This window comes from Empidonax traillii, unplaced genomic scaffold, assembly GCF_003031625.1.
Source record: "Empidonax traillii isolate 1590-97213 ecotype Southwest subspecies unplaced genomic scaffold, ASM303162v1 scaffold929:size235512, whole genome shotgun sequence".
NCBI lineage: Eukaryota > Metazoa > Chordata > Aves > Passeriformes > Tyrannidae > Empidonax > Empidonax traillii.
The window spans coordinates 195986-220242 of NW_020956122.1; the positions used below are offsets into that span (position 1 = coordinate 195986).

General features: G+C 41.0%; 1 protein-coding gene across 2 annotated transcripts; it reads left to right on the forward strand.

The window, feature by feature from the left end:
• The first annotated feature begins 3089 nt into the window (after positions 1 to 3089).
• DHX32 (DEAH-box helicase 32 (putative)) lies at positions 3090 to 24257 on the forward strand. Of its 2 annotated transcripts, none has more exons than XM_027903072.1 (11): positions 3090 to 3945; positions 6579 to 6772; positions 8542 to 8914; positions 9147 to 9392; positions 11570 to 11669; positions 11785 to 11943; positions 19243 to 19434; positions 20369 to 20518; positions 21588 to 21778; positions 22640 to 22821; positions 23947 to 24257. In XM_027903072.1, exons 1-11 carry the CDS (start codon positions 3676 to 3678, stop codon positions 24140 to 24142), a joined length of 2253 nt encoding a protein of 750 aa, XP_027758873.1. In that variant the 5' UTR covers positions 3090 to 3675; the 3' UTR covers positions 24143 to 24257. The 2 variants fall into 2 exon arrangements, with proteins under 2 accessions (XP_027758873.1, XP_027758874.1); XM_027903073.1 differs by lacking the exon at positions 3090 to 3945 and adding an exon at positions 6286 to 6386.

Consider the following 24257-nt stretch of genomic DNA (forward strand, 5'->3'; position numbering starts at 1 on the left):
CTCTTGGCCAGGCACCAAGCTTTCATATTCACAGCAGCATAAAAAGCAACCAAAACAACAACAACAAAAAAAAATCCTGCTGAGACTATGAAAGTGTCATTTTTAGCAGCAGGACTCCATAAATCGTGGTGATGTTCTCACCTCCAGGTTCTCTTGGCTCTGGGCACCGCTTGCCCTTGCAGTGGGATCCAGCTGGTTTGTGCATGCAGGTCACAGGGTCAGCTTTATTATCCACAATGCCCTGGTCTACTTTTATCATAGAAAACATCTTCAGTGAGGAGATTTAGCATGCCAAAGTTCAGCTATCCCCCTACTCCCCCACTTTCACCCCTGTCCTTGGCTGCCCCTCGGGACCGGTGACACCACGGTGGATGTGGATGATGAGCTGCATGACCAGGAAAAAACCTGGGTTTCTCCTTGTCCTGGACACCTGCAAGGCCCTTGAGTCCACCAGGCTCAGGCCATGGGAAAACAGAGGTGGTTCAGCAAGGTAATCCAGTCCTGAGGAATAAACTGAGTTATCTGGCAGGTAAAACACAGCCCTCGTTTGGCCTCATTAGGACCAACAGAGTTCAAAGTGGTGGCAGCTCCTGGTGTTGTACCAAACACACAAACAAAAATATGAAATAGAGAAATACCTCAGAACTCATTATTATTATTATTATTATTAAAAGAGAACATTAGCAAAGCCTTCAGGACTAACATAATTCAAGGTTAGGAACGACCTCCTCCACTTCCAGCTGCAAAGATGGTGTTCCACATCCCAGTGGACGTGCATACGAGTGCTGGAGGGGTTTGGCATCAAAAGAGTTTGTGCTGGAAAACAGGATGGAAAGAGGAACTGCTCTTGAGAGCATCTGCTGGTTCTCATCCAACAACAGTGAACTATAATTCTGCTTTTTAAAACACGATATGTTTCACGTTCATATTTCACAGGCCTAATTCGCTTCATTATAAAGTAAATTAAATCTGAAACTCTCTATTTAAACAACACTCTGGGGGAAAAAAAAAAAAGAAGTGACTCCCTTAAGTTCCCATTGCTGTTGCAAACTATTGCTGCCAAAACAGAGGAGTCAAAATGAAGCAGAGAAAGAAAGAAAGAACTGTGTACTGCCACTGATATCACAAATGGAAATTATTTTAAACTACACACAGGACACCCTCCTCCTCTGAAAGATTTAATAGCAAAGCTGCAAAGAGTGCCTATATATTAAGAAGTCTTTATTAAAAATCCAGAATATGTTATGTGGTATTTATTGCTTTCCTAGAGCACATTATCATAAGCACTTTCACACCTACATATAATTTAAATCAATAGCAAACTTCTCACTGATATCTTTGAAAGCAGCTTATACCCTCATTTGCTAAAAGCACTCATCTGCAACAAGTGCTTCTGTTATTTATTAGAGTTAATAAAATCCTGCTGTATTATGTTAAAATGTACATCTTGCAAGTCCTTAAGGACTGCTGTAATAATGGCAATCAGGAGAGGTGATCAGGGAGCCTCATCAGAAAAGGGTGAACCACTCCAAAAGGATGAAGAGATCTGGCTAAAGAGTAAAAGGCAAAGCCAAGAACAAGAAGGAGACATTCAACAGAGTGGTCAAAGGCAGGTGGAGTGACAGGACAGGACAGAAGCATCAAAATTAAGGACTAAGACAGGCAAGAGCAGAAGCCAATCCTCTGGAAGAGAATTCTGGAGCTCTAGCAATGAGGTCATCAATCAGTAAACAACCTGATCTGTTAAAACAATTCAGTATCATAAAAGGGCTATTAGCTTCATAATATTTCATTTTCAAATAGTAAACATTTTTCTTGATTTGGTAACACTGAAATTTGCTTTCTTGTGCCACACTTATCAAAACTAAGGAAAAATAAAAAGATTGCTGTGGTGTGACTATTCAAATTTGTTCAGTGAACCAGAAAATATTGTTGTCCAGTTCTTAGTGTTTTGAAGGTAAACCTGCACTGCAATTGAGGAAATCAAGGAGCACATAGTGCTACTGCTGCTAAACACGTGAAAAATAAGTAAAATAATAGCAATTCATGTGTTTGCTTCATGTCATTTAAAGCTCAGTTTTAGCCAGAAAATTCTCTGTAGGACTGCACTTCCAATCCTTTCGTGACATTTTGCCTTATTGAGTAATTTTGGGCACGTTTAAGAGGCAGAGATCTCAACAGGAGGGAGTTTGCAACAACAAACAGGGAAGGATGTAACACAGAATCAGACAACCCACAGGGTATGAGTGAAGGGCATAGGAAAAGCAGTTTCCAAGTTCAGCTGAATGACCTCATTCGGTGTCATTTACTGTAACACCAGCGAGGGGGCAGGTGAATCACCTGCTCCTTTGGCCCCTCAGAGATGTTCCCCCAGGAGATCACACTCAGTCTTGGCCCCAAAGTGGGCAGCCTGTCAGTCCCTGGTGCCAGGCACTCCCAGTGCCAATAATCAGCCTGTTCTGTGAGCAGCACAGACACAAAATTAGACTTATCTCGTTTGTACTGAGATATCCAGGCTGCTGAACAAAAGACTTTCTCCTCCTTCTCTTTGCTGGTTTCTTGTGCTGTTGCCATCAGAGGCTGCAATTTAGGGCATTGGAGTCAAGATGGTCCAAAGCTAGGAAACAAGAAAAATTTGTAAGAAAAGGCAATAACTTTTATTCTACTTCTTAGTGCAGAAAAAGCTTGATATAGAAAAAGCATCCAAGCACTGTGCTCCCAGTCTGTTCATCAAGACATTATCAGCATCATTATTCAACAGGACACTTGCCTCTGGAGCTAAAATAACAAATGTTATTTAATATTTGCCTTGCAGTACAGATCAGTCGAGATTAAGAAACTCCATTTCGTTACTTTGGAGCCCTAAGAGTCGGAGTTATTTGACGTCAGGAAGTTTTTCTTCCACCATCTTTCAAGGCCGCTCCTCTTGCCCTTGGAGGGTTAGAACTGGCCCTGCTCTGCTTTGTTTTAACACATTAAGCGTATTTTAACTGTGGCAAAAGCTGTCAAAGCCTTTGCAAGATCTCTGAGCTAATACAAGGAGTGTATAAAAAGACTCTTTCCCACTCTGACTTGCTGAAACGCTGCAAACAACAAGAACCCAGAGCACTGGCTGTTCCTGATGGGCTCTCTCCGTCGCCTCCCCGCTCGCTGTTGTTGCAGCACCCAGGGGTGAAGCCCATTGTGCCGGGATTAGCCTCCCACATGACATCCCTGCAATCACAATAAGTGCTCCAGAGCCTCCTATTCACGGCAGCAGGAGCGATAAAGGTCAGGCTCAGCGTGCTCTTTCCCAATTATTCTCCAGCCTGGCCCAGCCGGAGCAGACAAGAGTGAACACGCCGGGACTTCACAGGCTACTGGAGTGCAAAAGCTGCTCAGCTTCTCTTCAACGTCTTTTGGTTTAATCATCGTGGCTTTGAAGAGTTTGGATGATTTTTTTAAATATCTTTTTTTCTCGAGGTTATTGAACCACCTGGCGTGGGACAAGCAGACCACAAAGGCAGCCAGAGAGCCCAAGACTGAACCTTTAAACTGAAGAGCTGTGAAATTCTAGTCCTGGAGCAAGGAAAAATGGAATTCCTCAGGTTTAGGGAGCCAGAATGACCCATCAGTACATAAAGGACTCCTTCCACTACTAATGTGTTTTTGCTGGGAATAATTTACGCAAGAAAAATGGAGTTTTTAACCTTTTCTCCAGAAAATCACTGCTTTTCAGAATTACTTGACAGCAGCGATGGTGATGAAGAGGAAATACTTATATGTGGAGAAGATTTAGAGCTTAATCCTTTTGATGGCTTGCCTTACTCCTCCCGTTATTATAAACTTCTGAAAGAGAGAGAACAGCTTCCAATATGGAAAGAGAAATATACTTTCATGGAAAGTTTGCTTCATAATCAAATTGTGATGGTGGCAGGAGATGCTAAGACTGGCAAGAGCTCCCAGGTCAGTTAAACAGACTTGGTTAGGGGTTTTTTTTTAATTATTTTTAGAACATTTAATCTTGTCCACTTTTCTTTTGGTGCAACTATTTCACTAATATTATATATTCTTAAAAATAATTTTGCAGTAATTCAGTATACGCAGCTCTGTGCCCTGTATTGGGCACACCAATATCCAAATTTACATTTTCCTTGTATATGTTATGCTGGGAGCTGTCTGGTATTGCAGAATAAAAACACCCTGTTCTGAAAAGTTTAGCAGTTCTCAGTGCAGAAACAGATGTGCAGCCAACTACTGTAATCTGAGGTATTAAGGCCAGAGAGGGAAAGTGAAATACAGGAGGTGAGTAAACATTAATGCAGTCAAATACAGATCTAAAATATTCACAAAAAATTGGTACTTTATGTTTGCCTGTTCCAAGCCAGTTTTACTTGGTTGATGGTGGTTTTAGGGTTCAGGGTAAGCAAAGCTCAAGCGTAACACTTCTCAGATCGTCACTGTCTGATGCTCATCAACAACTGATAAAAACCTCAAACTGCAACTTTTCTGTGTTAAGTACTAAATTTAAAAATATCCAGTCCTTTCTGAACACTGCAGACCGCATGCCTGAACTGCGACAGTACAAAATTCAGAACCAAATATACACACAGTCTTAGAAAAATTCTATATAAAATATTATTGTACCTACCAGTATGTGCAGTGTTCATTTCTGGGGTTTTTTTATACCCCAGTTTAACATCTCAGCATGAAAACCTTCCAGATGTACACTTTTAAATGTGTTTCAGAATGTATCAGCTGGAATCTTTCCTTCCTGAAATTACAGGTGTATTTCCACAGTCTGCACCTAGATCGAGGCTAAGTGGAAAATACTCTAGGACTTATCTCAGGTTTAGTATTTTAACAGTAAATATTTCCTTCTACATTTGGCTGGCCATTCTTTTGTTAATTTTGGGAATTTTATTGCCTTCTCCTTAATCATGACTAAACTTGCCTTTTTTTTTTTTTTTTTTTTTTTTTTTTTTTTTTTTTTTTTTTTTTTTTTTTTTTTTTTTTTTTTTTTTTTTTTTTTTTTTTTTTTTTTTTTTTTTTTTTTTTTTTTTTTTTTTTTTTTTTTTTTTTTTTTTTTTTTTTTTTTTTTTTTTTTGCTTCTTTTTGTCCATCACCAGGGGAAATGGTAAACTCTGCAATGCCTGTTTTGGATTCAATGCATATTCTTACTTGGAAAGTGTGGTTTGGTTCTGATTAGTGCTACACCAGGAAAGAAATACAGTGAATTTGTTGTCAGGGCATAAGTGAAGGTGATAAAAGTACTCAGGGAATGAAGGATTGAAATCAGTAGGGCTGTTTCTCGGGGAGAATTAATGGAGTTTCCCTCCCTTCAGCCAGGAGCTTTTTTCCAGAAAACAAAATTACTTTGCAGAGCTCATGTGAAGACATCACTGAAGCCAAGATGTCAGTTGATTCTAAGCACACAAACATCAACCAGGCCTATCAAACTCTGCTGTAACAATATATAACAATCTCAGTCTGTTGCTGTAGTAAACAGAATTTTCAAGCAAGTGTTAGAAGCCAAAATATTATTGTTTATGACTGGGGACAGGAGAAAACTTTCCTGCAGTTAAAGCTGTAGGATAATTGCTGTTGAAGGGCATCTCATACCTGCCAGAGACTTCCATGCTGGACACTGCTGGAGATCACATATTGAACTAGAGATATCACACTGAAAATTCCTGTGTTCCTATAAAAGGCACATTCCTGGTGCCTGGAATGATTTTTGGAGAGCAGTCTGTCTTGTTATTGACTGTAATTTATACACAGCAAACTTTGTATAATAATAAACTACTTGGTAAGAAGTGTTAGCTTTTAAATTGTCCTTAAACAAGTTTAACAAGATGTAACACATTTCTGGCTGGGTTTTAAACATTTTTAGAAAAACACAGAATTTAGAAATAACTGCACAGAATAAATTTTTTATGGCTGATGTACCTGATTTTGTGTGTTGATTAAGTAAAGGATTTGAAATCTAATACTTTCACTAAAATAATATTTACAGTGCAATTGTACTTTCTCGTGACATTAACACATGAATGTTTTCCAGTGTTGATTTTATGTAAATCTATAAATTAGAGAGCTGCTGTGCAAGCTTCTGGAGCAGTTCAAGTTTCAGCCATCTCTGTTTGCAGAGTAATTCATCTGAAATTACATACATTCACTGTGGCATTTGTCAGTTTGAAATCCTGTTCATCCTGGGACATGTTCCCCTGGATGTAACACGAAAGGTTCACTGCTGTCAGCAGCCCCTGACAACAACTGCTCTAACCACGCTGGATCCATCAGCAGGTGCTGATTGCGACACTGCTGGTGCCACCTCCTCCCCAGGGGCAAAAGTCTGTCCCTTCTGCAATATATTCAAACTAATCTGAGTCCAGTTGAGAAATTCCTAGGTAAAACCTCTCACTGCTGCTGAGTACTTACGAGGTCCCAAGACATTTATCAGGGCAGATGATTTCCGAGCGAGCGCAGCGGGTGCTCACGCTGATTTAGCTGTCCTACGCTGTCAGCTTTTGAATTACAGCCTCTGTTAAACACGTTAAACACTAAAACTTTTTTTTTTTTTTTCCCTTATTTCCCTGCAGATCCCTCAGTGGTGTGCCGAGCACTGCCTGTCTGCCCGCTACCAGCACGGCGTGGTGGTGTGCTCGCAGGCGCACGGGCAGACGGCGGTGAGGCTGGCCCTGCGTGTGGCTGATGAGATGGACGTCAACCTTGGCCATGAAGTGGGGTATTTCATCCCCTTTGAAAGCTGCTGCACGCCAGAAACTATCCTGAGGTCGGTGAGTTTGGGTTTTAAGGCCTTCAGGCTTAAATATTGTGGGGGCAGTTTTGGGTGCTGCAATAGATGGAAGATCTGAAGCCATTGGAGAGTGTCCAAAGGAGGGCAGTGAAGATGGGGAAGGGCCTTGATTTGAAGCCGTGTGAGGACACGGAGGGCACTTGATGTGTTCAGCTGGAGAAGAGACTGAGGGGAGACCTCATTGCAGTTCCAGCTTCCTCAGGAGGGGCAGAGGAGGGGCAGGCACTGAACTCTGCTCTGGGGGGACCAGGGACAGGACCCAGGGAATGGCTGGAGCTGTGTCAGGGCAGGTTTAGGTTGGATCTCAGGAAAATGTTCTTCCCCCAGAGGGTGGTTGGCACTGAACAGGCTCCCCAGGGCAGTGGGCACAGCACCAAGGCTGCCAGAGCTCCAGGAGGGTTTGGATCATTCTCTGGGGCACAGGGTGTGACTCTTGGGGATGGTCCAGTGCAGGGCTAAGGGTTGGACTGAATGATCCTTGTGGGTCCCTTCCAACTCAGGCTATTGTGTGATTCTGTGATTAATGTGTAGCTCACAGTTCCTTGCAAGTGCAAAAGTTTGCAGCTGAAGCACTGCAGTTGTTAGCTCTCGAAAACAAAGAAACCCAACACTGCTTTCCACAGCTGTGTATAATATTTTAAAATGCAAATCTGTGATTAATCAAGAAGCAGTAAAGGGTTTGGCAGTGCTAAAAATCATAGTAGAGATTTAAGTGGGCAATGCTTCATTAAGCTCAGCACCCCAGTGATTTCCTTTTTTTTCCCCCCCTCTGCTTTTTTTCTCCTCTAGTTTCCAGGACAGGAATATTCATTATCATAAGAGAACAAAGCAGAGCTGGAATTCAAAAGCCATCCAAAATCATGACTAGAAGAGGGTGCATTCCGTAACAAGAGAAAAAACTATTTAGGAGGATTTTTAAGAGATAAGAAATGCACTTCCTGTATTAACTATAGACAGGTGACAGCAGCAACACAGGGATTCAGCTTCTGAGCCTCCCAGAAAGCTAGGACAGTTATTTTCTTTGGTTCCTTAGTATGGCAGGTACAAAACTAGCTCACAAGCCTTCTTCCCAGCCACTGATTTCCAGTGGAGAAGAGGATACTCACCCCCTCCCGAAAATCAATGTCAGCCACTCTGCCTTTTGCACATCCTTTCTCTTTCCACGGAGAACGTTGTAAACCTCATCCCGCAGCACAGCTTCCTGCAGCTTCTCCAGCTGTGAAAGGGAGATGAATCCTGTCCTCTCACACCTTGAAACCTGGTTCAAAAATTCAAAGTCCTGCTGAGCAACACAACAACAACAAAAAAAAAAAAATAACATCCTTTAAAAAGACTTTCAGGAGCAGGAATAATGGGGATGAAAGTGAGGGTATGAATTAATCTCTCATCTTGGTTCTGGCACTGCCTCAAGTGCTGCTCCTTCTTTTCCTCATCTAAAAGTGTGAGTTCCAAGCTCAGGAATTGTTTGTGGTGTGTAATATGCTTAGATAGTTTGGAAGATAAAAGGGAATGTAGGTTATGATTTTAGGGCAGTATTTCTTCTTCTGCCTGGAGCATCCTTTCAACCACAGTGTCACTGAGTGTCATTGAATCACACCGAGTGTGCAGCTACTTAAAGAAGGATTAAACATGAAGCTGCGTCTTAGGAAATATTTCGTGTTAGAACAGGAAGAACCAAGCTGTCCCCAAAACCCCGACTGAATATTCCAAGCAGCTTTGCAGAGTGCTCTGTTGCTGTGTTGCAGGTACTGCACGGATGAAATGCTGCAGAGGGAAATGATGTCGGCGCCCCTCCTGAGCTATTACGGGGTCATCATCCTGGACGATGTGCATGAAAGGACCGTCGCGACGGATGCGCTGCTTGGCCTTCTGAAAGCTGTGCTGACAGCCAGGCCAGAGCTGAGGCTGGTGGTCCTCACTGCCCCCCACATGTGCAGGGCTCTGCAGGATTACTGTGGCACCGTCCCCGTGATCCGGGTGCAAACGAAGCACCGCGCCGAGGTCGTGTATTCCTGCTCCACCCACGCGGACCCCTTCGGGGCTGCCCTGAGGCTGCTCCTCGAGATCCACCACGCCAAGGAGAAGGGGGACATCGTGATCTTCCTGGCCTGTGAGCAGGTAAGGCCTGGGAACCTGTTTCATGGAGAAATTATTTGCATTTGTGTTTTTAGGTGGCGTAGAAATATCTTATTGCTAGTGCTTCAGACCTTTACAATACTGGTATCTTCTTAAATATGATAATTAAGGTAAAGTGGGGAGGTTTTCTGAATACTTTGTTCATTTTATATGTTGTAATTGGAGGGAGAACATCATGGTTTCATGAGGAAAAATGCATTTCTCTTGATTGCAGGAAATTGAGAAAGCTTATCAAATGATCAGACAGGAGCAACCTAATTTAAACCCTGACCTTGGAGAGCTCATCCCCATCCCTTTATACCCCACAAAACAAGACCCAATCCCCAAACCAACGCCAGACAAACAGAAATGCTGCCAAAAATACAGGAGGAAAGTGCTGCTCACCACCAGCTTTGGAGAGTCTTTGATTTGGATTAAAAACGTGACCTTTGTCATCGATGTCGGTGTTGAAAGAAGAAAGGTCAGTAAAGTTAAGCAGGGTCTGTCACAGATGAACTGTGCAGAGGGGCTTTTCCAGGGTGGGGGAAAGGAAAATGTGCAACTCAGATTGATGCAAATGGTTACTAAAGGAATCACATATTTTCCTTTTCTGTCATAAATCAGGTTCTGTCATATTTTTAAGGTAAAAATTAATAAAATCTGCATAACTTTCACGGAGAGCTCATGTGAAAACCAAGCAAGAGGTCACAATTACTTCTGTAATTCACAATTACAGTCAGAAACCAAAACTTTCAAGTTTTTAAAGCCAGATTAGCACTCCCAGATGATACTGCAACTCATTTGGGCACCAAACCAATGACTGGTCATGTATCTCACTTTAGTTTCGGTCCTGACTATCTCTTCAGTATCTTATGGATAAAGAAAAATACAGTCAGTTCTTGGGTACCTACAGATTTCCTGATTTGGTAGATTCATTCCTTGTTTAATGGGTTAATAATCCATACAGTGCCATAACCAAGGGATGCTTACACAGAGAAACTCTCCTTTTTAAGGCTCCCTGCGCTCTTTCTGGATATGTGTTACCATCCAAACCCCTCAAAATGCTGCAGTTTATCTAATTAACCTTTGAACTTTTACAGTTTATTCTAAATATGTCCTCAGTTCTTGTTTCCCACCCAGGAAAGGACTAGTGCAGTTGCAAAAAATATTTCATTTCTTTCATTCATACAAAGCTGATGAACTAAAGAATGAGTAACTATGTAGGAAGGTGTCATTACACATGAGTTTGAAAGCTGCACTACCACGGGCTTTGTAGCTGTCCAACATGTCTTACCAGACAAAATAAATATTCCAGTAATAGGTAAAAGAAACAATATAAAACAGTTCCTTTCTATAATGCAAGGTGGAATAACCAAAATTGAAGTCAAGTGTTCCTAAAATTTTGGAGCAGGGTCATCAATCCTGATTAGCCCTGAAAATAGTTCAGGGAGAAGTCTGTGAACTACCAGGACTTTTCATTTTTGTTGCAAACACCTGTCCTTTTTAAAGGTTCTCATAGGGGGGTGATAAACTAAGTCAGTCTCAAGCCAAGCTAAAAATAAGTCCTTTTTGGTGTGCAAGGAAGAAGAGCCTAAAAGCAGTTTTCAGTTAGACCACGATAGGTCCACTTATTTCTAAACTGCTGGTTTTTTGGGTGGCAAAAATTAATCTCATTTCCATGGTAACCTGAAGCCCAAGGTGCAATTCAGTGCTTGCAGACTTCTGTGAATCTAAAACACGAAGACTTGGGAACAAACCAGTTCCAACAGTCCTGACAGCCATCAAAACACTTCTATTGGTTATGCCAGTTTTACCTTTAATTCAGTTATTTTCTCCTAACAGCTGAAGTTTAGTCCTGTAACGTTCACCCCTCAGCAACTGAAAAACATCCAACCTGTGTGGTTGAAAATTAGATGAATGCTGAGGGAGCAGGGGAAGTTTTGTGCAAACCAAAATCCCACTTAAGTCTTAACAGCTGGGATATATCACAGATTTACCTGGAGGAAAAGAAATTTGCCCCTTGCACAGAAGGATATTTTATCTTTTTTCTATTTTTATTTTTTTAATTAAAACCCAGCTTATAGTGGGCAAAGTTATTTCAGATGTCATGACAAAAGAGCTGCCTTATCCAAACAGCCCTTGTATGTCTTGTACACTGTGGGGGTTATGGACACCACTGGTGGCCAGAACATGAGTGAATCAGCTCCTCAATTTAATCAAAATAAAGCATAATTAAGAAAAAAAAAAATGAAACAGGACATTGTACATGTTTACCACAACTGTTGTCTCCTGTACTGAATTGTCAGATTTCAGCGTAAAGACAAAAATCTGGAGTTATGGAACAAAATGTTATTAGACTGTTATTGGAAGAAATAAATAACTTTTTGGATGGCTTTCTTGACGACACCATTTTCTGCTTTAGTAAGGTGCATTTCTTCAGAAAAAAAGACATTTATCTTAGAGCACACTTGGAGTTACTGCAAAACTCTCATTTTGTCAGTGCTGACTGCTCTCATTTCCAAGCTGGTGACATAAAAAGAAATGAAACTGTTACGAGACTCTCTGTAAAATGACCTAGAGAAGAATTCAATACAGACCATTAATATCTTTGTAGCCTTCTTGTACTTATCTGATGCTTAATATCTCTTTCATTTAAAGGTGTACAATCCTAGAATCAGAGCAGACTCTGTTCTAACCCAGCCTATCAGCAAAAGTCAAGCAGAGATGCATAAACAAATTCTGGGCATGTCTCCATCAGGTAGAATTATCAGCTCAACATTTACATCCATTAGCTCAAATTATTAATAGAATTAATCTGCAATGCAAGAAAAAAAAATTTAAAAAAGGTAATTTTTCCCCGAAATCTCTTTTAGGAAAACTCTTCTGTTTGTATCCTGAGGAATTTGCAGACAAAGAAATGAAACCACAAGTCCCAGCCAAAGTGCAGGAATCCAACCTAACCAGCCTGGTTCTCTTCCTGAAGAGGATGGACATTGCTGGCTTTGCACACTGTGACTTCATAAGCAGCCCAGGTAAGGGGGATGCTCCAATATTTCACCTTTTTACTATTATTTTGGAAGGTATTTAAACATTAGTTTTGCCCTGTTACTCACAGTATTGTTTGTTATTTAAGTACTTGTAATAATATTACTCTGCTTTTACCACTTACCTGCTACAGTAGTTCCCAATTCAATAGCTGCACTTTAAAAAAAAAAAAATACCATAAAGTATCTGAATGGAATTAGAATGAAAAAAAAAAAAAATCAATATTCCAAATATCTTCTCATCAAAGTCTCATATTATTTTCCTGGAGCCCACAAAGAAAATGTGTGTCCCACTGTACAGACATCCAATAAAACGGATTCCTTTAATCAAAAGTTTACAACCCAAATAAAGCCCTGTTGTTACCTGGGGGATCTACGTGGAGGAAATGAGCTTCCTTCTTATCCTCCAGCATCTCCCACCTCAAATTTACAGTGAGCTGTTACTTAAGGACAATATTCCTTATAAAACAAACCCAAATAAACTTTCACTGCTAGACAGGGAATACACTGAATTTTGAGGTAAGTGTGTGAAGGAAGTTGATTTTTTTTTTTTCCTGACTTCATAATTTAGGAGTTTTTCTAGAGAAGAATTTTCTCTGTTCTGGCCTATCACAAAACCCAGCAACTCCTGCTGTTGATTTGAAACCCATTCAAGTGAAGGAAATAGCACTGATTTCATTGGTTTGGGGTGGATGATGGTTTCATTCCAGATAATTTTCCAGTCCAAATAGGAAGAATTCTCATATTATCCTGCCTTTCCTCCTGGACACACATGAATTTGAAAAGATCACTCGTCTTCTACATGTTGTGCAGTTAATCAGTAACACACAGTTTAATCCCCACTGCTGGATGTTGCAATAGATTGGAAATGGAATTTTTAAGAACAATTTATTCTACTTTTCTCTTGTTTGCCTGTTTAGCAAAAACATGCCTAAAAGACATATGAAAAAACATTGCCAGTCTGAGCAAAGGCTGATGAAAATCAGAGTATTTTGTCGTTGTGGTGAGTGTCACCTCCTGTGTTGGATCTGGGAAACCTGCATGGAAAATGCTTATGGAATACAGCTGCCTTCCACCCAATTTTAAAATGTATTTCACTACAAAAATTATACTCAAACATGTAAGTTTATTTTTTTACCAGATATGAAGAAAGTTGTTCTTGAACTGTAGAACGAATTAGTAAAATTATACCAGGAAAAGCATCCCCATTTTGGGATTTAAAGGCACAGTGGAGAAGGCATTCAGAAAAGATGAAAGGCTAGAGGCATTTCAGGATTTCACAGATGTAGGGGTTCTAAGTTTTGGCTGTATTTGGGATAATGCAGCTGAAGAAAAGCATTGTGCTGATGAGTACAAATCACAAAGGTATTTGGTGAATGCATCAGCTTTACTTGGATGGGGGTTAAATATGAAAAAGTTTGTGCTAACTCATTCAAAAGTGTGAGGTCGAGTATTCAATAGTTTTAGGCATTATTGAAACAGTGTGAGGAATGTCAGACAAACTGTCAGAACAAAGGAAAAAAATCCCACAAACTCTGTAGGGGTCCCCTGAAAGGAGATGAGAAAGTCTGCACCATTTCCTGGTCTCCTTCCCATCTTAGGCCACACACAATTAAACGTTTAAGCCAGAGCTTTAGTGGTCTGCTACAGCTCTTCATTTATCCCAGGATGGGTCACACTTTGGCTTTTCTCTCCTCTTTGGAGCAGGCAATGAACTTTTCTCCTACTGGTGCTTAAACTGATCCCCCACCACAATCCCCCTGAGATTGTAAACCTCATGTGATCAGAACAACAGTCTGAAGGACCTGCTGTGAAACACATTTGTCTGAAAGGAACAGGGATGCTGAAGGAAGGAGTTTGTAAGGGGAGTCAGTTATTGTATGAGACCAACTTACAGAGCTCAAAACACACACCAGGCTTTCAAGCACATAAAACCCAGAACGGTTTGGGTTGGAAGAAACCTGAAAGATCATCCAATTCCAACCCTATGCCATGGGCAGGGACACCTTCCACTATCCCAGCTTGCTCCAAGCCCCATCCAACCTGGCCTTGGACACTTCCAGGGACAGGATTCAGGTCCTTCATCTTCCCAAGAGTTTTGGGTCAATGATCCCAGCTTGTAAAAGCCCAAGTTTTCTCATTCTGTGCTGAGATAGACCCAACCAGCCACAGGTACTCAATACCACACTGATCTCCAGTGGTTAAAGATGCACAAAATCCAGCAGAATTATATAAATAGATATAAATAAGTGTATAAAATAGACTGACCCTAAAATCACACCCCAGAGCCCCTGCTGGCGAGGGTTGAAGGTACCTTAAACATCATCTAGTTTCAATTCCCCGCCATGGGTCTGACTATTCCATGTCTCCTCATCTCCTTGGATTTGATTTCCCTTGGAGTAAAGGCGGTAAAGACACTGCAGCATCTCCCACCTGCCAACAGGTTTTCCTGTTGGACCCTCTCTGTCCAGCTCACATTCTCACCTTTCCTGTGCAAAGGAACAAATGGAAGCTTGGTTTGGTTTTTTTTTTTTAATCCATGCTGAATTTCCCCTAAACAAAATACTGTTTTCACCGGGATGAGTAAGGTACTCATTCACAGGAACTGGTGAAGAAACTAATGAAAAGTGCACTGAAATTCATAGCAAGAATTCCAAGTACTTCACAGTCCATTTCCTGCCCATGAAGGAGAGAACATACAGCAGATACGAAGCAAAAATTACATCAGTAAAACATTTTATTTCTGCTCAGCAACAATGTGCACGAGGAGTGTTGTTGGTTTTTGTTTTTTTTTTTCCACTGCTCTTTGAGGAAAAATAAAAGCCTGGATTAACTCTGACTCATTACTGCATTATGAAAGCAACAAACATGTCAGGCTTACAGCTGCTGCATTTAATTCATGCCATAATGGAGAGCAGCTAATGCAGCTTGTTACCCTTTTTAGGATTCATGAGCCATATAAAAATGTATCTGGCACTGCCGCTCCAAAGTGCATTACTGGAATTCCTGTGCCACTGTCACAGGGATGTGTTTACATTTTAGTCAGTTAATCAGATAGATTTTACTGTGTTTTATAATGGGACAAAAGAATTCCAGTCCCATGGATGGCAGTAATGTTATGAATTTTTGTAAATCACTGGAATATCCTTATTTAAACTATGCAAATCAGTATAAAGATGAAGCTGTGTAAATTTTCTGTAAGAAACCAAGGTGGGAGCAGTTTGCAGATTCTGCATTCATTCACAATTACCATAAACAATTTTCAGAATAAAGTATTTGTTGATGGCCATGGAGACCATGAAATTTGACAGCTGTGCTATTGCAACCCCACCAAGAACACATTTCTAGAAAATCCATAATAACAAAAGTGGCATAAATGTGTATAATTTCAAATTGTTCTGGGAAGGGAAACCGTTTGCTTATTTTTTTTCAGTAGAAACAGACTGTCAAAGACAGAAACTCAATGTACCATGTAAGGTCTGCTCCACAGAGATCACAGGGACCATGCCCAGCCTCCCTGGAGTGAGGAAGCAGCGCAAGGGGGAATGGAAAGACTGCAAAGTATGAGTTTGGAAAAGCAATGCTTAATGATCAGCTATAATTTGAAAACAATAGTTATGGAACTGGTGGCTTCAGAGCAAGGCAGACTCATGAAAAATCCTCCCTCAGTTACAGGGGGGAGAAAAAAGGAATCAGGGTGGAACCTGCAGACAGAAGCCTGTGCTTGGAGAAGAAAAGCCTTTGCCTGATTTGAGGAAAACTTGGCACTGGATTTCTCCACATCTTCAGTTTGCTATCCGAGGAGCAGTGTTAAAAACCAGTAGCAGCTTTCCCCAGAACTGTTCTCCCTGCAGGAATTACTTTGGCAGTTCTTCCTGTTGCTCAGCCCAACAGGAGCTGGAAAACTTGAGGCTTGCCAGGCAGTGAATCAGCTCTTTAAAGACAACACCCCCTTCACCTGACATTCATGTCAGGTCTAACTTTATAATGGAAAGAAAAGATCTACCAAGGAAAAGATGTTTTACTTACTCAGTGTGTGCACAGAGTAGCAGAAGGAACATAGTAGGAGCTGTGGATCCTATTAAAAAATATGAAATTTAAGTTTCCTATCTCTAATATTCACTTATTTGTGAACTTTGACCAAATCCCTAAATCTCTTGTTCCTTATGCAACAAGAATAACACTTTTGCATTTATCTGGTCACACCCTGAGCACTTAATTTCAGCCATGTGGTATGTGAGGCTGAAAAGACCACAGCAATCTTTAGAGACATCATTTACTGTTCATGTCAAAGGTACAAAAAACTGACACAAAGAATGTAATTTGAAGTAGTTTGAGACTCTCAGAGAAACGAGTTTAGTGCTAACAGTGACAATTAATTATATATTTGCTTTACTAAGCCTAAGAATGAGCAAGAGCAGGGTCTGTATTGATATAAAACTGGTCAGATTCCCCGAAACAAGACCAGAGCAACCCAGTCTCGAGCAGCCAAAAGAACACAGACAGGGGAAAGAAAACATCAGATCAGGAAATACCTTTTAAAAGTCCAGGGCTGTGACAGTTTCTTGGTGAAAGCACAGGACGCATCTTGAGAGCTTCTTTTTAACTCTGCTCCTGTGAGAGCAGCTGTGACTGGAGTTGGCATAAACCCCCAAAAATAACGGCATTTGCTGGCTAGAAATCATTATAAGACCACGCACAACACTTCTTTAAAGAAGGGTTTTCCATATCTAAACATCTCCACTACTTCTGGTTTGTCACAGATTTTATTTAAATGGGATCACAGCACAAAAAAACTCTGCAGTGAGCACTTGCTGTTCTTACACTGACTTTCTATTGATTTTGTGCCTCAAAATGCAGCCCCATATCTGAGAGCCCTACTCTGTATTTTTTATTTTTTACTGTTCCTTCACCTGCTCTAATCCTTTACTATCTTGTCCTTTCTAGAGCAATAAAACTCCAGGAGTCTTCTTTTTCTGTTTTCAGAACACTCATAGCAAGACAGGGAAGTAATTTGTGCTTATAAATCTCAAGACAACTAACTCTAGGGCATAAAAATGCAAATTACTGATGCTACCAGGGGATTGAAATTGGCTGCCATATAACCATATATTTTGTAAGCTCTAGCACAAACTACTTTCTTGATTTCTGGAAATTAGCTTTCCATGATTTCCTAGCAATTACCATGGATCTGAATGACCATTTTACTCTCCCTGTATTTTCAGTCACTGATATTTATTTCCTGTCACTGACTCTTAGTCATCATCAGCTGTTGCTTTTCATTTCTTTTTAAAATCCCTCAGTATTTTCTTCTCAGATGCTTCAGCTTTTGTAAGGGCTCATCTCTTATCCCATTAAACCCCATACACCTGACAATAAATGCTCTCTCTAGATAGAAAGCCCTCGAGTTGTAAAGGCAGAGAAATTCTGAGAATTAAGCAGGCCCACACTTTTAACAGGAATTTACAGACACCTGAGAGAATTTGTCTGAAAAGTGGGTGTTTTAAAATGAAGTCACAACACTGGCAGATTTACACACTGGAGAAGTTGTAGAAAAACTCATGTAAGGGGAAATAATAAATAATTTTTTTTTCCCCTTCAGACATTAGTAACAGAAAAAGGTTGAAAACCACAGGTGCTTGTTCGCCTCCCATCTTACATTTTCTTCCTTTCTTGATTATAAGTAGTTAATCACAGAGAGATGGCAACAAATTAACAGTTCACTGCCAGTGAAGTAGAAAACTCATCTTAAGATCCTCTTGCAGCTGTGGTGTTGTGGCAAAAGGGGACCCACCAGCTGATTACAGCTTTGGGGGTTTTTTTAACCCTGGTGATCAGAAGTGACCTGCCAGAGACATTCCCACTCCAAACAAATGCAAGAAATTACTTCTGGTCACCTAATGAAGACACAAGTCCAAATACACCCCCTGCCTGTGTGGGCAGCTGTGGTTGGGACTTGGTTATTTTATTTAGAGGGTTTTTTTCACATTAATATGCCAACTGCCAGCAGCCCACAGAAGGCTGACAAACTGCCAGTGCACTCGTTGACTTCCTGGGCTGGGGATGAGGCCAAGTCCTCCTGCTGCAGTGGAATTTTCGCCACCAGCTTCAGGGGGACCAGAATTTAACTTGTTATCCGTAAAACTGAGGATACATCAAGCAGTTCCTGAAAGGGGCATAAGGAGGGAGCTGCTGCAGTGACCAGAGGGCAGTTATGGATGTAAATGATCTGGAACTCACAAAACACACTGACCACTGCAGTAGGACCTGGGATAGACATTTACATTTGAAAAGAGCTGGGAGGAAGGAACCTTCACACTTCAAAAGCTCCCAAATTTCCACCGATGTCTTTCATGCTCCAGCAACTATTTTTTGGGGTGTAGGCTTGACAACTTCAACCCAGCCTTCAGGTTCCCTCCCTCCAGCCCCAGGACTGGAGCCATCATGCACATGAAGCTCTCTGCTTGTTTGGCCACAGGGACCTATTTCCATCATCCTCAGGTTTCCTACAGACCTGCTCGAGTTCTAATTTTAAGTAGTGATTTGCTCATTGCTCTCCTTTCAGGACATTTTCCTACATTCTCGTTATTTTTTCACCTCACTCTTCTCGCTTCTACCTGGGGAGGTTGTAAGGAAGCCTCCAAGAAGAGAAAATTGAACAGTTAATTTTGTGGAGCGAGAAAGCACAGCCAATTGCTAGAGATACATTCTCCTACTACATTCCCATTTTTCTTCTGACGTCATGGGAAATGTGTAAAAAAATATTAATAATTAAAAAAAAGGCAACCAAAAGAACTCCAAATACCTGTAACAATCAGACAGTTACAATTTCTGTAACTGTTTGTCTTCTGTTTAAAAAGTTCTTTCCTGGAGCTGTTCTGTGTCTCTCAGCACCCCTCAAATGTGACCACCCCTCTTTAAAAAGAACAAACATGCACAATAAAACACCTGCAGGCTGCCAATAGTGGGAGGAGTTTTGACACAGTCTGAGACACTTAAATTATTTAGCATTTTGTCTGGGCTTTTGACAAAAACTGTTCCAACATAAAAATGATCAACCAAGCTGCTATCTGCAGCTCTCTGAGTGTTACCTCTTAGTTTCTTCCTCCAGACTGTTCTCAGCTTTCCATTCATCTATTACTTTTTCTTCTTACTTATTGTCAAACAAAAGAAGTTGTCTTCTATCATTTTTACCCAGGAAATACAAACCTGAAATACTACCACGAGAATTCGCTCATTTTTAGGTAATCATTCTCAAGAATTCGAATTCTCTGTCCTCTTTCTCAGCTCCTGAAAGCCTGATGCAGGCTTTGGAAGATCTGGATTACCTGGCAGCCCTGGATAACGATGGGAACCTTTCTGAATTTGGAATTATTATGTCAGAATTTCCCCTGGACCCACAGCTTTCCAAGTCCCTTCTGGCTTCGTGTGAGTTTGAGTGCGTGGATGAGATGCTGACCATCGCAGCCATGGTGACAGGTACCAGGAATCATCTCACTGCTTGGCCTGTGCCACCTCCCAAATCCATGTCCTTTCTGTCCAAGTCTATCCCCAAAAACATTTTTTTTTTTATTCTCATCGTGTTTATTACAAATCCATTAAAATATTCCGCTGTTGAAGCCTTGTCTTGGTGTGCAACGAAATGTAAGTAGTGACTCCATGAGTACAATTCCGTTTCCATGCTTCAGCTGCCCGTGGGCTTCCAGCCTTTTGTCAGAAACACCCCTTCAAAATGAACTTTCTTAGCTCATATTAATCTACACTGATTACAGACTGCAGCAGCAAATTAGGGGCAGTTCTGATTATAAACAATATTGAACTGTCGACCTGCAAAGACTTACTCGGTGAACTTGTCTCTCTGCTTCAAGGACATTGTAAAACCAACACAACTTTGGAATCTTAGGTAGGAAGGACAGAAACTCACAGGATATCAAGCTGCATTAATTGTTCTCCATGTAGGACAACTTTATGCCCAAGCTGGGTTGATTTTTAACAGTGGGTCTAAACTTGTGATAAATTTTTTATGTACATGCAACAAATGCAAATGACTGAGCACAGGCACAATTTAGTTTTAAAAAAGCTCAACCATCTCCAAAGGCACGAATTTCCATATATAGGGGCAAATTATGGCATTACAGCCATAGATTTAGTTTCTTTCTGTATTAAATAAACCACATGGATTCTGCCTAAACTGGATCATGCCACTGTGAGGCATTTTTGGCAGCATTCTAAGAGAAAGCTGCTCACCTTCCTTTGTGTTTACAGCACACAGTAACTCAACAGGAGACTGGGAGGAATCCTACTAAATAAACCCTGAGTGGGTTCAGCTCTTCAGCAGCTGGACATTAAAGGAAACTGAGGAAGGAAAAAAAACCCAACATAACCACTGTGTTGATTTTTTTTTTTTCCCAAGCTCCCAATTGCTTCTTACACGCTCCTCCTGGGACAGAGGAGATCGCCCTGACCTGCTGGAGAAGGTTCTCCCACCCTGCAGGAGATCACTTTACCCTTATCAACATCTTCAATGCCTTCAAGGAAGCCAGTGCCAGCTCCACAAACCGAGGTGAGTGTGCCCACACCAAAATGAAGCACCCTGGGAGCAATCTGGAAAAGACAAACCAAAAATCCGGTCAGCTGTTGTCAGCATTTACCTCGTAAACCCTTTCTGAATGATTCCTTCCAGAACTGCTGATTTGCAGGGAGAAACCTATGAGGGTAGCTATTGCTGATGGATATTAGTTAATTAACTAATTGACAGTGACCTGGGACAGCAGCCCCCATCCAACAAGCACTATTTCAGTTGTCAATTGAAGTAACACTGTGCCAAATGATGGTTCCCTTCGTAAAAGCCCAAGTCCAGGTTTAAGATGTGAAAGGACATCAACACAGGTCAGGAGGGTCTCGATTCCCTCAGCAGCCCAACAGTTCTGATGGATTTTTGATAGCTGTCAACTCAAAGAAAAGCTAAGGGGAAAATGGAGAGTAGTAAAGTTCACATTTACAGGAAACCAAATAAAAGCCAGGGGACTGCACAGCAGCAGAAGCTCTTCGCAGCATTTTCCTGTGCTCAAACTTCATGCTCTGGGTCATTAAACCCAAGCTCAATGCTTAGACCACGGAGGGATAAATTTGCACACTCCAAGCAAAACCTTCAGACAGGAAAGTAGGATTATTTCCCATTCAGTCATGCTGGTTGCTGAAGGGAAGTCCAGGAGAAACCAGTCCTTTTCCAGAATGCAGGGCCATCACCAGCACTACAGATGTGATTTCAGCTCCATATCCTGAACCCAGGCGGCCTGAAAAACAGGGTTTGCTACTCATTCTCATGGAAGTTGTTACTTTTAACAGACCAAACAAGGGATTTTCTTCAGAAAGAAATAGCTAAAGTTCTATAAAACTACGTGAGGGCATCAGGAACTGCCCACTGACTTTACAAGGAACATCAACGAGCCCAATAAGCCACATCTGTGTGGCTTATTACCAAAATCTGACAGTCCTGACACAGCCACTCCCTCCAAAATGCTTTTCCTCTCTTGCTCCACTCAGAGAGCCTTTCAGAGCAGGATCTCTCTGGATTGTACCTACCAACAAGACTTTGCTATGAGCCAAAATGCTGTTTTTTACCTCCCCAGAGTCCAGCAGCGAGAAGTGGTGTCGGGATTATTTCCTGAGCTGTCCTGCCCTGAGGATGGCAGGAGTCATCAGAGCAGAGCTGGTGGAGATCATGAAGCGAATCGAACTGCCCATTTCACAGCCAGACTTTGGATCCAAAGAAAATGCACTAAACATTAAGAAAGCTCTCCTATCTGGTTACTTCATGCATGTAAGGAAAAATGCTGTGGTTTCATCTTGCTGCACTGTTGAATCATACAGAATGCTTTCAGAGAACTTAAATTAGTGAAACCTCTTGGTCACCAAAAAGAATAAAAGCCATTTTTTCCATGGTGTATCAAACACTTCCACCCATTCCAACCTTTCCTCTGGAGTTCAGCTGTCACAGAATAGGAAATAAGCAGTAAGGAAACTGTCAATATGCCTTTCACTCAAAGAACTCTTTTACCTCAAGAAACTCTTCTAACCTGTAATATTCACTTAAACATTATTTCCTATTTGAATTTGCTTTGGGGAAAATACCCTGGAAATAGAGAAATGACTTGAATATATTTAGGTGCACAAAATACACAGCTTACTTCACCTCAGCCTAGTAACATGCTCTAATTGTAATTGTAAACACGAACAAGATATTAACTTATTCTCACTGGAACACACGCTTTCCTTCACATCACTGTGCTCCATCTCAGCACAAGAATGACCCCTCCAAACTACACTATTTCAGGTGTCCTGCCACACACTGTATTTAAAAGTCTATGAAGAGTATAGATGTTAAAGAATATATGTTCATGTTCTCACACAGACCCTTCAAAGCCACGTTCAGACACTTCTGTACTCACCTGCCCTCATTTGTTGCAGAGTTTCCTTTCAAATATACAGATAACATTTTCTTTAAGCCTCATTTCATGGCATCCAGTCCCCAGCCTTCCCACACAAATTTGGGAAGAGGGTTAGCCTCTCCAGTTCAGAGTGTCTTTAAGCAAGTTTAATTTCTGGTTTTAATATAACAGGCAAACACTGATCAATTAAGTAATGGATGACTCCCTGCATTCTTTTTTTTTTTTTTTTTTAGATTGCTCGTGATGTGGATGGCTCAGGGCACTACTTAATGTTGACACACAGACAAGTGGCCCAGCTCCATCCTTTCTCCTCCTATTACAACAGCAGAAGGATTCCTGAGTGGGTTTTATTCCATGAGTTCAGTATCTCAGAAGACAATTCCATCCGAGTCGTCTCCGAGGTATCACCCGCCCTGTAAGTTCACAACGATGAAACTGCTTCTTCCCTCCTGCCTCTACCACATCCTCATCACTTTGGGGGGATAAAACCCAATAAATCAGTAAAATAGGCGTAAGAGAAAAGGATAATCTTCATACCTAGTCAAGCAAGAGGAGATGGCATCACTGTAAGATGAAGAAATTGCTGCTTTTCACACTTTTTATATTCACTAGTGAATGTAGGGGGGATAAATTTTATTTCTTTGTTGCCAGAATTGTTCTGTCACTGTGTGGAGCTTTGCTTGATGGTTCCATTTTCCATCAAAACACTCACTGCATGAAGGTTCAGAGCTACTAAAAAAAAAGGGAAGATGTGTGATCTCAGCCCTTACCACTATTCTTGGGCAAAACAAGACATGATTTAAGTCAGTTTTCTGTATTTCCCAGCGTGTGCTGATCTGTTCAGGTATTGAACTAAAGTCTCAATACCTGCCGCTGTAGTTGTCATCAATTGAAAAAAAAAAACCTTATAAGTTGCAAAATTTTCTTACAAAGTAAAATATACAGATATAAAATTCATAAAATATACAGAAATAAAATTCAAAGATTTAACAGAGCAGCGTACCCACAGATTAATCCAGCTGGAAATGTCTTTGGTCCCTGAAAACCTATTTTCCAGCAAACCTTTTTCTCAACATGTTTTCTGTACCCAGCCAGCTGAATCACCCTGTATCAACTGCCTATGGATTCAAGAGGCTGCAGTCTTCCTGCTGCAAAAATCTCTTTACACCAAGAATATGCATTTCCCTGTCCCAGCTTTTCTATTCCCCAGGTCTGTAGGAGAGCCTTTTTCATAATGTTATTGAGCCAGTATGTTCCAAACCAGGAAAATGACTATTTAATGCCATCTGCACCACTGAGAACTGAACAACAATCACCTCAAGTGAAGAATGAGTATATTAAGTGCAAGTCTACTGAAAGCAGAAAATACTACTACACCTTGCAGAGAATTTTGGTTTCTTACAGACAGGTTGGATTTGGGGTTGAAATACCAACTTTGTTGCTGTTATGCATCATCTTTTGCATAGGAGTGGAAATAGTTATTGAAATATTTTAGAGTTCAGCTGAAAAACAATCATGTTTTGTCTCATTTCCTCCCCAGGCTCGCTGAGCTGGTACCTCAGTATTATTTTAGCAATCTTCCTCCTAGTGAAAGCAAGGATATCCTGCAGGAAGTGATCAATCACCTGTCACCTGTTTCAACCACAAAAGAGGAACAGAAAACTCCCAATGACAACAAAGAAAATGAGGAATTTCCCACTGAGGCTCCCACTGAACAGAGATGTGTCATTCAGTGATTTCAGACTGAACTATCACATCTTGGACAACTACAAATAAAAGCAATGCATGCAAAGTACATCCTCACCCTGACACATGTAATTATTTCCAACTTCTGACAGAAATGTATTCGAC

What these genes read in the sequence shown, in the direction of transcription:
- DHX32 (XM_027903072.1), top strand. Translation starts at nt 3,676, where the DNA reads ATGGAGTTTTTAACCTTTTCTCCAGAAAATCACTGCTTTTCAGAATTA. An exon ending in AGACTGGCAAGAGCTCCCAG is followed by an intron (nt 3,946 to 6,578) that starts GTCAGTTAAACA and finishes ATTTCCCTGCAG; the next exon opens with ATCCCTCAGTGGTGTGCCGA. An exon ending in TCGGTGTTGAAAGAAGAAAG is followed by an intron (nt 9,393 to 11,569) that starts GTCAGTAAAGTT and finishes TTTCATTTAAAG; the next exon opens with GTGTACAATCCTAGAATCAG.